Below are 16,397 nucleotides of genomic sequence, written 5' to 3'. Positions count from 1 at the left end.
TGGTAACCGAACAGTTGACAGTAGCCATTGACTGAAACAGTACGGAAAAATATACTATGGCTGTTTGTGCTCCTACAGATTTTGAACAACTTGAATTTGAATTTTTGGATGAACTATCCCTTTAAGTAAAAAAACTCCATATGGCTCACCTTAAAAATGTTTATTACATTTTTTACTTTCAGTATGGAAAGATTTACACCTGTATACATTTTACACAAGGGGGGTTTATACTGATATAAACAGATTTTGATGCTGGTTTCAAACATTTAAAATGTCTTAAATTAAAACGAATTTATTAAAAAATAATTTGTTTGACCAAACCTTCATATTCTTTAATATTTTAAGGGAAAACAAGTGAATATGATAAAACTTTTCATTCAGACAAGAGTCAACTACAGATGGGGATTTGAATTGAAATGATGACTTTATTTGTCATAAATGTCAGGCTGAGGCAAGTTGTAAGATGTGTGTTTTAAATGTTATACCTTTTTTATAACACTTATTATTTACAATATTAGTTTTACAAACCAGTCTTTACATATTTTCAATGTAATTTTTTATTATTCTTATTTTGTGAATTTTTAATCAGTGTTTTTGCTTTAAAAAGTCTTAAATGGTTAATAGCAACCCGCCACTTATAAGAAATAATAATAACCATATTATAACAAATGTTATAAATGTAACCTACTTTAAAGTATAAGGAACTTTAATAGAAATCTAAATTTTAAATGACCCTGGTGCTCAAACAACCACAGAACGGCCTCTAGAGGAGAGACATGTTACAGCTGCACTTTCTTCACGAGCATCCTGTAAGATGCTGTGCATGGCACCGAGCACTCCTTTTAAACTTACTTAGTCGTTATAGAACACTTGTTCTAAACTAAAGTAGCACTTTGAACGTGAAAACGTTTAAGTTGTTCATTATGGATGAACTGAAATAAAATATGTACACAACGAACGGTAGGGTAGAGACTTCGGGTGAAAATAAATGACTGGGATTATTGAATAACAAAACAAGAAAGCAGTAGCTACGTCTTGGATACACAAATAATCAGGGGCAAATAAATAAGCCTTAAACGGAAGCAGCGGTCAAAAAAAAACATTTTATGTTTATGAAATGTGTTCGTTGGAATGTGGTGCGTTTTCTCCCTCGTGTGTGTAACTTATACAAACACTCTGTGAGGTAACGCAAGCTCGTCCCTTTTTCCTTCCAGCATCTGATTGGAGGAGACGCGAGCTCAGGAATGTCATGAAACTATTTAAATAGCACTTTGTTCTCTTTGGTAAAAGTTAGATTGGCCACTTTAACTACAGCAAAGAAACACCGAATGTTGTAGACCGCTGTTAAAGAGGAAAATAATCTCTTTATTTTAAAACGACCTTTTATTGACGCATCTTAGGAATTATATCAAGTTTCCTGGATTTGTTGCCTTTTGAAACGCGTGGAAGGTGCGGTTTATTTATTTTTTTAATAACTGATTGAACTGATAAGGTTCAGATTTGGTGAATTTTCAATAACTTACACATTTATGTATGACTTCTGATAGGTAAAAGAATAAGTGAGAAAATGAAGTCAGCTGCAATCTTTTTGCTTCTGATGCTGTGGAGCTGCGAGAGCGCGAGAGTCGCAGGTGAGCGATGATACATCTGTTACTGATGACGTTTAGCGTTTGTGAGTGAACGCTTTTGTGGTTTAAAGTGTAACTAGTTTTTAAATAGTATAGGAATAACTGACAAACATTTAGTAGGCTAATTATCGCAAAATAAACTCCAACAAGGGTGAAGGGGTTTATGAATGGGGTTGTTTTGCAATAAAGACAGGCTTTTTCTATGCATTATCCTACTCATTACACGGCTACCTAAATACATGCATTAAAATAAATGAATAATTCAGGTTTCGTTCATTTTATTATTAAGACAAGAGCACCTATGAAGAAAACAGTGTATGAGCAAAAAAACTGACCAACCCGAATATCAATTACAAAGAGATCCATGTAATAAATTAAAAAATATTCGTTAATATTAAGTATATTATAATGAGATTGAATTAACTTCCTGACTCCTGGTAGAAATTCGAGACGACAACAGTGTTTTCGATCTGTTTGAGCTCGTCCAAGTGCCGAGGAAAAACCACGGGGTGACTCTGGTGAAAGGCGACGACCCATACAGCCCCGCCTACAAGATCCTGAACCCCGACCTGATCCCCCCGGTCCCCGAGAGCGCCTTCAGGGACCTAATCGATTCCATTCACGCGGAGAGAGGATTTCTGTTCCTGGTCAATTTCAAGCAGTTCAAACACACCAGGGGAAGCCTTTTGACCGTGGAGAAGAAAGATGGCTCCGGACCCGTATTCGAAATCGTTTCCAACGGGAAAGCCAACACTCTGGACATCGTTTTTTCCACTGAAAACAAGCAACAGGTCGTGTCCATCGAGGAAGCGGATTTGGCGGTGGGACATTGGAAAAACATCACGCTTTTCGTGCAGGACGACAGGGTTCAGTTCTATGTGGGATGTGAGGAGGTGAATACAGCGGAGCTCGATGCTTCTATCCAGACTATCCTCACTCAGGAGACCCCAGGCGTGGCGAGCCTGAGGATTGGCAAGGGCGCAGTGAAGGACAGGTTCATGGTGAGTGGACGTTTCGCTGTCTATGAATCCTGTTGCATGTCAAATACAGTGAGAAGCATGAATTCATTGTGTGTGTTTTTTAGGGGGTGCTTCAAAACGTGCGCTTTGTGTTCGGAACTACACTTGAAGCAATTCTGAGGAATAAAGGATGCCATAACTGTGAGTGTAATGCAGAACACGTGTATGAATCCATAAGAAAAGATGATGACAAAACTGCTCCTTGCATCGTGATTATGCCACACTGACTTTAATTTGGTGGTTAAATATTAATAACGAATTTAATAATATACATACATATTTTTTTTTATTCTGTTTAATTTTGTATTGTATTTTAAATAACATTAGAGCACCACTTCTGTGACAGTGAATGAACAATAGCCATATAAGATAAAGACTTTTCATTCTACATTCACTGCAATCAGCCTCTTTTCATAATTTTTTCACTCAACATTTACATCTGCTTAAGTTTTTTTATAATGGAGTTTAATCCGTCTGAATTCCCTTTCCTCTTGCAGCAATTATGACTGATATCATCACCCTTGACAATCCCATAAATGGAACCAGACCTGCAATCAGGACTGATTACACTGGCCACAAAACAAAAGGTAATCCTTCCTTTTAAATAATCCATACAAATAAAATATACGCAAGTTGAGAATCCAAATGCATTTTTAACCACTGCAATCTGTATATTTCTCCTATGAAGATCTGCAGATGATTTGTGGCTTTTCATGCGAGGACCTAGCTGCCATGTTCAAGGAACTAAAAGGTCTTGGTGTGGTGGTGAAAGAGCTGTCCAATGAACTCCGCAAAGTGGTGAGCAGAAAGTTGTTCCACATAAAAATAATGAACTTGTGTAGTGGACTCATGCAGTAGTTTAACACTCCATCCACATTATCAAACCTGAATTTTTGTTCTGTTTTCTAGACAGAAGAGAAAAACATGCTCATGAATCGCATTGACTTTTATGATGGTGTCTGTCTTCACAATGGAATTGTGCACAAAAACAAGGAAGAATGGACAGTGGATGATTGCACAGAGTGCACTTGCCAGGTGAGAACCTAATAACCTGCAGACATGTACTTCTTAGACTCTTTGGGCTGCTTGCTCTGTCATTAAGCCACTAATTTGTGTAAGCGAGACGGGGGCCATGTTATATAGGTGCTGCGATACACAATACTGGTCTTAGTCTAATCCATTGTGGCAGACTTAAGCTGGGTGTATCCATTTCCCTGAACTACATAGCCTCTAATTAAAACTGTGAAATTGTGGTAGCTATAGAGAATACAGTCAAATAACTAAACCTTATAAACTATGGTATTTATGGGATACTGTATACATACCTCCAGCCTATTCTCTATGAAATGCCACATTATATTAATACTGAGGAACACATACATTTCTAATTACACAGACTTAAAATATGTCTGATAGGTTATCCACTCTCAAGCTTCAGTTTAAGATGACTTGAATGAAAATTGTAACGTTGAATGTGGTTTTGCACTGCAGTAAGGTTTCACACTATGGTTTTTCATTCAAATGCACCAGTTGTGGCATGTCTTTTAACAGATGAGAGTCTAATGAGTCGTTGTGTTAACCACAGAACTCTGCAACAGTGTGCCGCAAGATTTCATGTCCCCTAATACCATGCGCAAATGCCACAGTGCCTGATGGGGAGTGCTGCCCTCGATGTGGAACCCGTAAGTGCAACTGAACTACTGTATAACAAAGTTTAGACACTAAACACACACACACACACACACACATATATAATACTTTTACTCAGCAAAAACATTAAATTGATCAAAATTGACAGAAATATATAATGTTACAAAAGATTTATATTTCAAATATCTACAGTGCTTTGTATTTATCAAAGAATTTTGAAAATCATCAACATTTTATCAACATTGATAGCACCAAATCAGCATATTTGAATAATTTCTGAAAGATCACGTGACTCTGAAGACTGGAGAAATGGATGCTGAAAACTCAGCTTTGCCAACACATAAATGAATTACATTTTAAAAAAGAATAAAATAGAAAACACTTAAAAAAAAACTGTAACAGTATTTTACAATATTAATGTTTTTACTGTATTTCTGATAAAACAAAATGCAGCCTTGGTAAGCTTAAGAGACTCACCCACAGATTAAAAGTAAATGTGCAAGCAAAAAAATTTATAATAATACTTCCGTGTCAACTTGAATGTGCTGTATCGTTAACCAGGCAACATTTTGACTTTTAAAAACTTTTAAATTTAATGCGCTGTTCCTGCCCAAACACACACAGTCATTCCTGCATCATACAATAGACTTCAACTGAAGTTTAACTAATGAAAGGAACACTAGAGCTTTGTGCATCACTGAATCACTAAATGGCCATAATTGTCTAAATTGTTTAAAGAGAGGTGGAAAATTGGTGCTGTTTGGCAGAGTCTCAAAAAAGAAACAGCAGACTCCTCACGTCTTGAAGGCTCGTCGTGCATAACAAGGATTTCAGTTAATATCAGCCTCATGTGTTAGAACTTATGGCATAATCAAGGGTGTTTTCAAATACCATTTCCACATTTGGAGAAAGGTATCCCTCTGCATTAAATACACTGACATTTCCCCAGAATTCCAGCTGCTTGGTTCATGCCAGGGTTCCCTGGAGTGCTCTCTCTCGAGCTGCCCAGGCTAAATTGAGTCCATTAAGGCCCAGTATTAAAAGCCTTTCTCTATTTTGCTGCTTTAGAAAGAAGGAATAGCTCTGCTATTGTCTCATTTTGCTCTCTCGACAGCGAGCGACTCCGCTGAGGATGGCTGGTCCCCCTGGTCTGAATGGACCCATTGTTCTGTGTCCTGTGGAAGGGGCATTCAGCAGCGTGGCCGCTCCTGTGACCGCATCAATAACAACTGTGAGGGCACGTCAGTGCAGACGAGAGACTGCTACCTTCAGGAGTGTGACAAGCGCTGTAAGTGATGCCCACTGGCCAGTAGTGTCTATGGTTTTTCCTCACAGTAAAGGAGAAAAGTAACCCTTTTCTATCATTTTCAGTTAAGCAAGATGGCAGCTGGAGTCACTGGTCACCTTGGTCTTCCTGCTCAGTGACGTGTGGTGCTGGCGTTATCACACGCATCCGTCTCTGCAACTCCCCAACACCTCAAATGGAAGGCAAAGATTGCCAGGGTGAAGGTCGGCAAACTGAGAGGTGTGAGAAATCAGCATGTCCGAGTAAGTGAACACCCCATGAAGTGTGTTTTTTTGTTTTGTGTGTTTGTGTCTTAAAAAGTGCAGTTGTCCAATTTTTGTTGTGTATTTTTTCATAGTCAATGGTGGCTGGGGACCATGGTCACCCTGGGATACTTGCTCTGCCACCTGTGGTGGTGGCGTCCAAAACCGTAAACGTCTTTGCAATAATCCCGTACCCATGTATGGCGGCAAAGACTGTGTGGGAGAAGCAAAGGCCAGCCAGCGTTGCAACAAACAAGCCTGTCCAATTGGTGAGTTATAATGTCACTCAACCATTTAGATGACACTAGTCTGTGTTTCAGAGATAAATCATTTACTTATGTTCATTTGTCACAGATGGATGCCTTTCAAATCCATGCTTTGAAGGAGCCCAGTGTACAAGCTTCCCAGATGGCTCTTGGAAATGTGGAAAATGCCCCACAGGATATTCTGGCAATGGAATCAACTGCAAGGATATCGATGAGGTGCAGTACACTGCTTTTTAATATATGAACCTATATTAAAATCCTGGCTGATACTTAATTATTATTTTAGTAATGAAATGCAGTGGGCAGAAAAAATCTTATTCAGACTGCCTTTTTCTCTCTTTTACAGTGTAAGGAGGTCCCTGATGCCTGCTTTGAATTTAATGGAGTCCATAGATGTGAGAACACCGTGCCAGGCTACAACTGCATGCCGTGCCCCTCTCGCTACACCGGCCCACAGCCGTTTGGTCGAGGAGTGGAGGACGCTGCTTCCAAGAAACAGGTAAATGAGAGAACACCAAAAGATTACAGTTTGCACCTGCATTGCAACATTGCACCTGCTTATGAACTAATATGCGTTGACTGATTTCTCTTTTCCTGCAGGTGTGCACGCCTCGCAATCCCTGCCTCGATGGAAGCCACGACTGCAATAAGAACGCTCGCTGCAACTACCTGGGCCATTTCTCAGACCCCATGTACCGCTGTGAGTGCAAACCTGGCTTTGCTGGAAATGGACACATCTGTGGAGAGGACACTGATCTTGATGGCTGGCCTAATGCTGATCTTGTGTGTGTCGAGAACGCAACCTATCAATGCAAGAAGGTTGGCATAGATTGGGTTTATTTGTTATAAAAACACAAATAACATAATTGTAGCTAGTGTTCATATTCATACTCTTCTTTTTTAAGGACAACTGCCCCGATCTTCCCAATTCTGGGCAAGAGGACTATGACAAAGATGGAATTGGTGATGCTTGTGATAATGATGACGACGACGATGGCGTTCCTGATGACAGGGTAAAATATCATTATCTAAAGTCTATACAGTATGTTCCAAAGGCCCTCATTCCAATCAAGTGACTTTCTGTACATTTTGCACTGTGTATGAATGAAGAAAGTAAATCCACACAGATTTTACATAGCATACAGTCTGAGGTGTGGAAGGTAAACATAGTTTACCTTTCTAAAAGACGTGCAGTGTATCCTGCTAATCCAATATTATCCTTGGTCCTATTCCTAAAATGAGGCTCACTTTTATCATTGCGCTCCGCGAAATAGCCCTACTGTACACAGCTGCAGCCAAATGACAAGCCTAACATCTAAAAGTAATAACCTTCGTGTGAGCAGGCCCTATGGAGAATTGCATGACTGTTATTTGACATATGTTTCTATATCTGAACTGTGGTCTCTTTTAAAATAGGACAACTGCCCACTCATCTTCAACCCAAGACAGTATGACTATGATCGCGATGACGTGGGAGACCGCTGCGATAACTGTCCATACAACAGCAACCCAGACCAGACTGACACTGACAACAATGGTGAAGGTGACGCCTGTGCTGTGGACATTGATGGAGATGGTACGAAACCGTGCTCTATTTGTTTATCCATACACGGGCACCTTGATAAACCTGCCAAGAATACATTCATATTTCACTCAATAATCAAAAGAAATAAGAGAATTTGTATTTTGTATAAAGAAAATGAAGCTTTTTTGTTTGGCATTATCACATTTTTAGTACTTAAGCATATTTTCCACGACCAATTCTCAGTACTGTAATACTATTAATACTCTCAATATTTTACCTTTTTAATCATTTTCACAGCTTTTTTTATTATTTAAAAGTATTAATGTATTAATGCACAATTTGTAGGAGGGAAAAAACTTTTAACAAAAATCCTAGCATTTGAAATAATATACAGTTTTCTTCACATAACAGTAATGAGAAAATAATGCATGTCTTATGATAATGAGAATATGAGAACAAAAATATTTTTGTATTAACATGTTGAATACAAATATTAATATAAAACATAATCAATCTTCACCATTATGTCATTCTTTTTGACAGGTATTTTGAATGAGAACGACAACTGCCCATATCTGTACAACGTCGACCAGAAAGACACCGATCTCGATGGAGTTGGTGACCAGTGTGACAACTGCCCTCTGGAACACAACCCAGACCAGGTATGTATATGTGAGACCTAACCGAGTGAGTGAACTCCGTAGGTGTTTTCAAACCATTATATATTTCACAGAGATCTATGAGCTGTTCAGTTCAGCTTTAGAGCCTTTGCTAAAAAAAATGCCCAGAGGGTAGTCGCAGTCTTTACTAAGCTATGTATGGGAGGAGAAAATCCTCTTCTCCTCGAATCCAAAGCCACACAATAAAGCACTTGGAGGCATTTCAGTGACACTCACAAGTGTTCAGTTAACCCGAAGGATATGCGGAGGGAAAGAATGGTTATTAGTGAGGGCCGAGAGATTTTCCGGTGGGTTTATGCATGCCCTGTCGGCACTCAATCCCTGCGGATCACACCTGTGCCATGGTAAACTGAAGAGAAGGAATGCACCCCCACTTTCCTCATTAGATCCTAAAATGTGACTATGGTATTGCCAAGCTACAGGAACATGAGCGTGCTTTCTGAAAAAAAACCTACACAGATGAGCCAACTAGGACAGAAGTTTTTGCCTTTCAGAAAAAAGGGATAATTGAATTAAGATAGAACTTTACATTATAGACACTCTGAGACATCGGTATTTACCGATTCTACACTTTCACCCCAACAGCTTGACTCCGATTCTGACCGTGTCGGAGACAAATGTGACAGCAACCAGGATATCGATGAGGACGGTCACCAAAACAACATGGACAACTGCCCATACATCCCTAATTCTAACCAGGCTGATCACGACAAGGATGGGAAAGGAGATGCTTGCGACTATGATGATGATAATGATGGCATCCCTGATGACAAAGACAACTGCAGATTGGTTCCCAATTCAGATCAACTGGATTCTGATGGTCAGTTTTACAACTGTATATTCATAACTATTGCACTCATTAATGTGAAGATTTATACTTACTGCTTTAACTTCTCCATTTGTAGGCGATGGACGTGGTGATGTCTGTAAAGATGACTTTGACCAAGACAATGTCCTAGATATCTATGATGTCTGTCCAGAGAACTTTGACATCAGTGAAACCGACTTCCGTAAATTCCAGATGGTTCCTCTTGATCCCAAGGGCACTTCTCAGATCGACCCCAACTGGGTGGTTCGGCACCAAGGAAAAGAACTGGTTCAGACAGTCAACTGCGACCCCGGCATTGCTGTTGGTAGGTTCAGTCTATAAAAAAACAAAAAATTAATTAAACATTAAATTTCACCTAAACAAGAATAAATAAATTACCTTGCACATGTAAATATAATAGGTGGTGTTTAAAAAATTAATTAATAGAATTAAGTAGAAAATCCTGCACAGGACCTTAGCTTGCAGAAACAGACAATATTTAAAACAAGTTTTTGTTCATTATTCGTGAACAAAAAATTAAAAATTAATATAACTAGGAAAAACTGAAACATTTTCTTTCACATGTGTCATTTTCTAAATAAAAAAAATCTAATTAAAATACAAATGGCCACAAATCAAAAACAAAACAAGTATAGCTAGTAAATTTAAATATGTATAAATTCTGACCTATTTTCCAAATTTCTTTAAAGGTTTTGATGAGTTTAATTCAGTCGACTTCAGCGGGACATTCTTCATCAACACGGAGAGGGATGATGACTACGCCGGCTTCGTTTTCGGATACCAGTCCAGCTCTCGCTTCTACGTGGTCATGTGGAAGCAGATCACACAGACCTACTGGTCCAGCACACCTACGAAGGCCCAGGGTTACTCAGGGCTGTCAATCAAAGTGGTTAACTCCACCACAGGGCCGGGCGAGCATCTGAGGAATGCCCTCTGGCACACCGGAGACACTCCAGGACAGGTAGGTTTCAACAGGGTCACTGTGATGAAATCAGGTTCGAAACATGCTTCATGTGAATGCCAACATTCATGTATGTTACAGGTGCGCACACTGTGGCATGACCCAAAGAATGTGGGATGGAAAGACTTCACTGCTTACAGATGGCACTTGACTCATAGACCAAGAACTGGGCACATAAGGTATTCCTAAAAAGATCATGGAAGCTTAAAAAAACTGCTATTTATATGTATTTTAATAATTATTTTTTTATATATATTTCAGAGTGGTCATGTATGAAGGTAAAAAGATCATGGCAGATTCTGGAAGAATTTATGACAAAACATACGCAGGTGGAAGACTGGGTCTCTTTGTCTTCTCACAAGAGATGGTGTACTTCTCAGACCTCAAATATGAATGCAGAGGTGAGCGTCAACACATCCAAATAAGATCATCCAAATAAAAGTTTGCTTGCTTTTATTCATATTCATCATTAACATTTCCTGTCTTTCTGTTGCTTTTCAGATGTGTAATTGCACAGACAGGAAGTTGATCAAAGAATGCACCTTTCCGTATAAATATGTATTCCAGGCAAAGTCCAGGGACCGATTTGATGCTACTTTTTCTGCTGCCGCTCACACACTGATGGAGTAAGAAAGCAGGGAGTTAATTTCAAATGTAATTGTCACTGGTTGAGATAGAAACCAAGTGGCTTCCGATGCAGAATCTGGACTCCTCCACCATTAACAGGCAGAGCAGAAGAAGGTCTCCATTGCTTTGCTTAATTGGCAAGACTGAGATCTCTTTCTGAAAAACCTCATTCGGCTCTGTGTGGGAAGAGCTCCCAACAGACAGCTATGCACTTCAAAACCTTAACTCTTTCTCTCTCTCTCTCTCTCTCTCTCTCTCTGTCTGGCGCGCGCATGAGTTTTCATGCTCTCTTCCTGAACTGGTGTCCAAATTATGGCTACCTTAGAGAAAGCACAACCTTTAAAAAAAAGATTACTCTTATATATAGTCAGTATTTTATCAAAACGTTAAACCATTTTCTTGACAACAGCAACAACAAAAAAAGAGTTGTGAATGTTTAATGTATTTAAGCAACAAAAAATGGATTAAAAACATTGTATAATTAAAATAATACTATTTTTGTTTTTGCTGACAGTCTAAGCAGGTGATTTTACAAGGACAAATATGTCATTTATTGATTTTGATCAAAATTTCATCTATTTAAAGTTTCGCTTAACAGTCACATCTTAATTATCTTGAATACCCATTGAGGTCTGGTGGGAGATAACTTATGGTTTAGCGGGGATAGTTTTCTCAGGGCTAGATGGTTGAACCATTTTAACATATTCATTAGAAATGGCATAATGAAAGGTTGTATGAAGAGGAATTGGACAGACTAAGGTTTAAAGACTCATCACATATGGATACTAGATTACCAAGTACTCTAGTGCGAGATTTTATTTTTGAGATGCTAATATCTAAGTTGCGTTTAAGTCGTTTAAACTTTTTCTATATATATGTAGCACTTATTAAACACTTTAAGTGCTGTGATTTTGCTTCAAGAAGCACAAGCGAGGGTATTTCTAAAGAGTGTCCTCACTAAAAACAACTATTTCAACATTTAAAAGAAACCGAGGTTCTGTCTAAAACTACTCATCCAGACCTTTCCGATCAAGAACCATTCATCCGTCTTCCAAAGGAGATGATCTTCTGACCTGTTTGCCTTTTCTGTAGAGAGAGAGATAAAGGACAACTTTAATGTACAAATATTACCTCATTGCTGTTTTGTATTTTGATCAAGCAAAAGCTTAAAAGTACTTTTTCCTTTGCTTCGAGAAAACAAATTGGTTGCTTTATTGCTACTGTAGCACAAGTTGTAAATAGTATATAGAACAAACAGCCAGCCCCACATCCCAATGGAAAATAGAGAACAGTTTTTTTAAGGAATGCATTTGCCAGTGCTTCAGATGTCCAGTACTTTTTTTTTTAAGTTGATAAATTATTGCTTTATTTGTTGTCTCTGTTTGTAAGACTGTTTCATATGTGTGTGTGTGTGTGTGTGTGTGTAGATAAATGCTATTTAAATAATTTATCATGGAGTGCCACCTGAGAAAGAGGCATTTCCATCTGTATAAACCGTTTGCACACTGACATGAGGATGTTCTGTTCTTCATTGTTTGTCTCTTTTTTTGTGTTGTTATTTTTGTACAATTAGCGATGCTTGACTGTAAACATTTTTACTTAGTTAAACAATGCCGAATGCTATTTTTATGCATAGCGATTATTTTGGTACATACTTCGGAATAATAAAAAGATAACAGATGTAAAACACGTTTATTGCCTTTGGCTGTTTTTTATTACGGCATGTTTGTGTCTTGTGCGATTTTTTGTTGCGCAGCTGTGAGTCTAAAAATGTCTGTGCATGGCACGAAAGGTCAAAGTAATTATAAAACTAAAGTTCTTAAAGGGTATCTTGGGCCCAAACATGTGTTTGAAAACAAACTGCTTCAAAGAGCAAATGCCTTAAAAAGACACGTCATGATATCCTAGACCAAGGTCAATGTCAGTTCCAAGTTAAAGGCCGAGACAAGTCTGCCTTCTTCTTCTAAAGACAGACAATGTCTTCAGTAGAAGTGTGGAATGTTGCAGCAGTGCCTCTCCTCAGGGTTGATCTTCTAATTCCTCACTCGCCTGAGGGGAACGCGTGAACCTCCCTGACCCGCAGTGTGGCATTCTGGGTTTACTCAACCCAAATCGGGGTGATTTAGTGCTCGGTCTGACAGGTGTGGGTCTGTAAACACATTCATATCATGTTGGCCAGGGATCAGAGAAGATTTCAGGGTTACTGTGGAGATCCAGAGACAATCTGGGAGCAAAACTGGAAAGTTGGCCTTTGTATTAGTTGTCTAAGATTCCAACAGACAAAACCTTTAAGAAGTACCTCAACACGATATGTTCCATGGAGCTGACCTGCTTTTTGGTTGTGTTCCATAACTTTCATGGTGTTCATGGTGGTCAGGCCTCCTATTCATATTTACGGCTTAGATATATATATGCAATAAAAATGACATTGTTGCTATATGAATAGAAGCTGTAAATTCAAATTATCTGAGGTACTGTCTGGTTATATATAAATCTTGAGGTTGTTTTTCAAGGCAGTAAAAACAGTAATACTGCTTCGTTTCAACAGGCTGAGGTTTTAGTTCCTTCTTTTGAATTGTTTTTACATTCAGCAAGTGCGCTTTTTTTTTTTTTATAAAATGATTGTGACTTGGGGAGTAATTTAGCTGTGCGAATATAACAGTTTGACACCAAAATTATTAATTTAGTTTTATGCGCTGCCATATAAATTCCCAGGTAATATTTTAAAAATCTTACCTAATTCATATAAAGGCAAAGCTGAAGTTTTAGCAGACATTTCTCCAATCTCATTCACACGATCCTTTAGAAATCGTTCCAATATAAAGATTTTGATGCTCAAGAAACAATTCTTATCTATGTTTGAAAAGATTCTCTGATGAATAGAAAGTTCAAACACTGCATTTATTTGAAATATAAATATATTGTTACATTAGAAATGTCTTTAATGTCAAAAAAAATATATGAAAACATGAAAATAATATAATGGATGATTTATTAGTAAATGATTGCAAAGCAGAATTAGCTTTGACAGGCTATGTGACACAATTCGGATGAATTTGTGTGAATGACCTACACTTAACCCCGCCCCTAAACCTAACCGACACTGGGGTCTATACAAATCGTATAAAATTGAGGTTGTACAAATTTGTACGAATTAGCCACCTTATAAAATACGTAGATTAAAAATTGGTCGTGAGATAGCGTTGGAAAGCTAGAGCTATTTTGGCTTTATTGTGGTCATTTTGACCAGTTAGTTGCTGTCTTACATTCTTACATCTGTAATGTCAGTCTTTGTTTTGCATATGAACAATATGAAACCACTGGGTATACAGACTACGCTTATGTTTATTTAGCGCGTATAATAGCATAAAATGTTGTTTTCAAAAAGAATCAAGGTGAATCTCTGTAAACTGTCTGTGGCAAAAAAAAGGAAGCCAGAGACTAATAATTTACTATTCATTAAGGCACTGGCACGAGATGAGAGGCTATGCGGGAAGTTGAAAGGAAGTTGCTCTAGCTTTTAATTTCCTGCAGTGAGCTCCTGCTAACTCATGGTTAAAACAGATCCTGTAATTCATTCAGCTCCCACCACTGTACTGCATCAGACAGCAACAAACAGATCAAATCACCAGGCAACCTGCTATACATCTGGAAATAAAACAGTACATATGATGTATGATGACTTCAGGTTATTTTTAAAAGTGAAAGTTGTAGGAAAAAGAATATGAACCATTGGATTTACATTGAATTTCTGTATAAACTGGTCATAAAATTTCATCCAATCTTCAAGTCATAAAGACAAATACTGTCTGTTAAACAATATACACACAATGATACACTTCCATGTCTTTATTGAAAAAAAAGGATGTATCGTTGATATGGCTGATAACCCACAAATAGGCTTTTTTTGTAAATCAGCATTATGTTAAATTAAAACTAAAACACTAAAGATTTTTTTATAGTAAGAAAAATGGACATTAATTTCTTGGATATTTTTATAAATACAAACAGTATTTGAGTGTTAAGTGGTAGCAAATGTCATCTAAATGTAAATATCTTCTGTCTGATGTCATAAAATGGAGAATCTCTTAATATCAGCTGATAAGTATGCGATACCGATACATCCTAGTCAATTTTAGTATAAGTATAGTACTCCAATTTAGACTTATTTCTTTTTGTTGCAGTCACCATTTTTAATTTTTGTTTAGTTTTCATCTAATAATTATATTTGATTTGATTTCATCTTCATTTATATTATAGAATAGGATTTTAATAGTTTCAGTTTTAGCAAACGATAACACTGGTTCAGATGTTTTCTTACAATTGAAATGTGGCATCCATTCCACAGAAATCAGATATTACCACCAATCATATCTATATGCAACAGTAACTTGAATACCTAGTTTAAGTTCTACCAGAAAGACTCGGGAGATAGAGGAATGTACGAAGCATACATTTATTGACAGCTCAGCGAGCACAATTATAAATTTCTTTGGCGGAAGGCCCCGTCCATGGTTCGTAATCCGAGGGTAGCGAATCTGCATTTCCTGCCTGAAGACGAAGGCAGGGGCGCAGCAGACCCCCCGGAAGGTAAGGACAGGACCATCCTGGTGGTGGTGGGGAGGGTGGAGGTTGTTGTCGCGTTGGCATCTGCGAACTCAAACATGTGTAAGTACGATCTTTTATACAGGAGTATAAAGACGTAATTGGATAATGATGAAGGTAATTAGTGACGAAGTGATTGAGTCTTCCTGGCAGAACTTAGGCTAAAGCTTCCATTTCTCTCATATTTTGCCACAGATGATTTGACTTTGACAAACAGAGCATCTAAAAAATATACATAAAACGAGATGATGAATTTTTAGATCTAAATAGTTGCTGAGCAGTGAAAGGAAGACTTAGGCTTTAGCAAGGCAATGTTGTTACCGTTTACAGCCACACACTGCCCTCACAGATGTGTGAAATACCAGGCTCAACTGCCACATGCATACATCCCAGTCATCTTTTGTTTCAGGCCCAGGAAAAGTTGGGCAAAGCTGACAGGGTTGTGACATCATATGCTCGCTGTGTGACAGACAGCTGAGAAGTTATTACACGTGTGTAGAGATCGCCACTTTCAGTCACCTTGAGAAGAAATGCAAGTCATAAATGGACACATTCATTCTGGTCTGACAGAACAGATAAGCTCTCTGTATAACCGCTTTCCATAGCATAACACACTTTGGGGACTATATTATGACACACGTGTCCATATTAAAGTAAACTGCAACTCTTTAAACAATATCAGGTTTCACAGCTTGTATAAGCACACAGTACTCACTACTCACTAAGTATGGGGAGATATTGTACAACACTGGCTATCAGATGCTCTGTACAAACGCTACTAAACAGTAATACTGAGTAACTCACATGTTAGATAAAAAATATGGTTAGGTATTTTTGTTGATTTTGTTTCAGGCAGCAAAAATGGTTGAAAAAGATACCACAGAGATCAGCCGTCATGTCTCCGACAGACACATCATAGTGAATGAATCACTGTTCTTGAATGAATCGGTTGAGTGACAGATTCAATGACTCACTTCGTTCCTGAATAATCAGTGTTATTGACAAATTGGTTTAAGGACTGATTCAATAACTCATTTGTATGTTTTGAATCAGTTGAAA

General features: G+C 38.0%; 1 protein-coding gene across 1 annotated transcript; it reads left to right on the top strand.

Moving 5' to 3' along the window:
- Positions 1 to 1,277: 1,277 nt before the first annotated feature.
- LOC113063081 (thrombospondin-1-like) lies at positions 1,278 to 12,424 on the top strand. Its single transcript, XM_026233251.1, has 23 exons — positions 1,278 to 1,449; positions 1,548 to 1,631; positions 2,070 to 2,629; positions 2,713 to 2,788; positions 3,145 to 3,234; positions 3,336 to 3,445; positions 3,557 to 3,682; positions 4,233 to 4,329; positions 5,412 to 5,585; positions 5,669 to 5,845; positions 5,941 to 6,114; positions 6,200 to 6,327; positions 6,458 to 6,610; positions 6,712 to 6,930; positions 7,017 to 7,124; positions 7,528 to 7,687; positions 8,180 to 8,298; positions 8,902 to 9,136; positions 9,222 to 9,449; positions 9,835 to 10,106; positions 10,188 to 10,285; positions 10,368 to 10,507; positions 10,608 to 12,424. The coding sequence occupies exons 2-23, from the start codon at positions 1,568 to 1,570 to the stop codon at positions 10,613 to 10,615; spliced, it is 3,516 nt and encodes a 1,171-aa protein (XP_026089036.1). The 5' UTR covers positions 1,278 to 1,449; positions 1,548 to 1,567; the 3' UTR covers positions 10,616 to 12,424.
- Positions 12,425 to 16,397: the final 3,973 nt, after the last annotated feature.

Source organism: Carassius auratus, chromosome 45 (genome assembly GCF_003368295.1).
Source record: "Carassius auratus strain Wakin chromosome 45, ASM336829v1, whole genome shotgun sequence".
NCBI lineage: Eukaryota > Metazoa > Chordata > Actinopteri > Cypriniformes > Cyprinidae > Carassius > Carassius auratus.
Note: the sequence above shows the minus strand (reverse complement) of the source record. Positions and strands in the feature narration are given on the sequence as shown.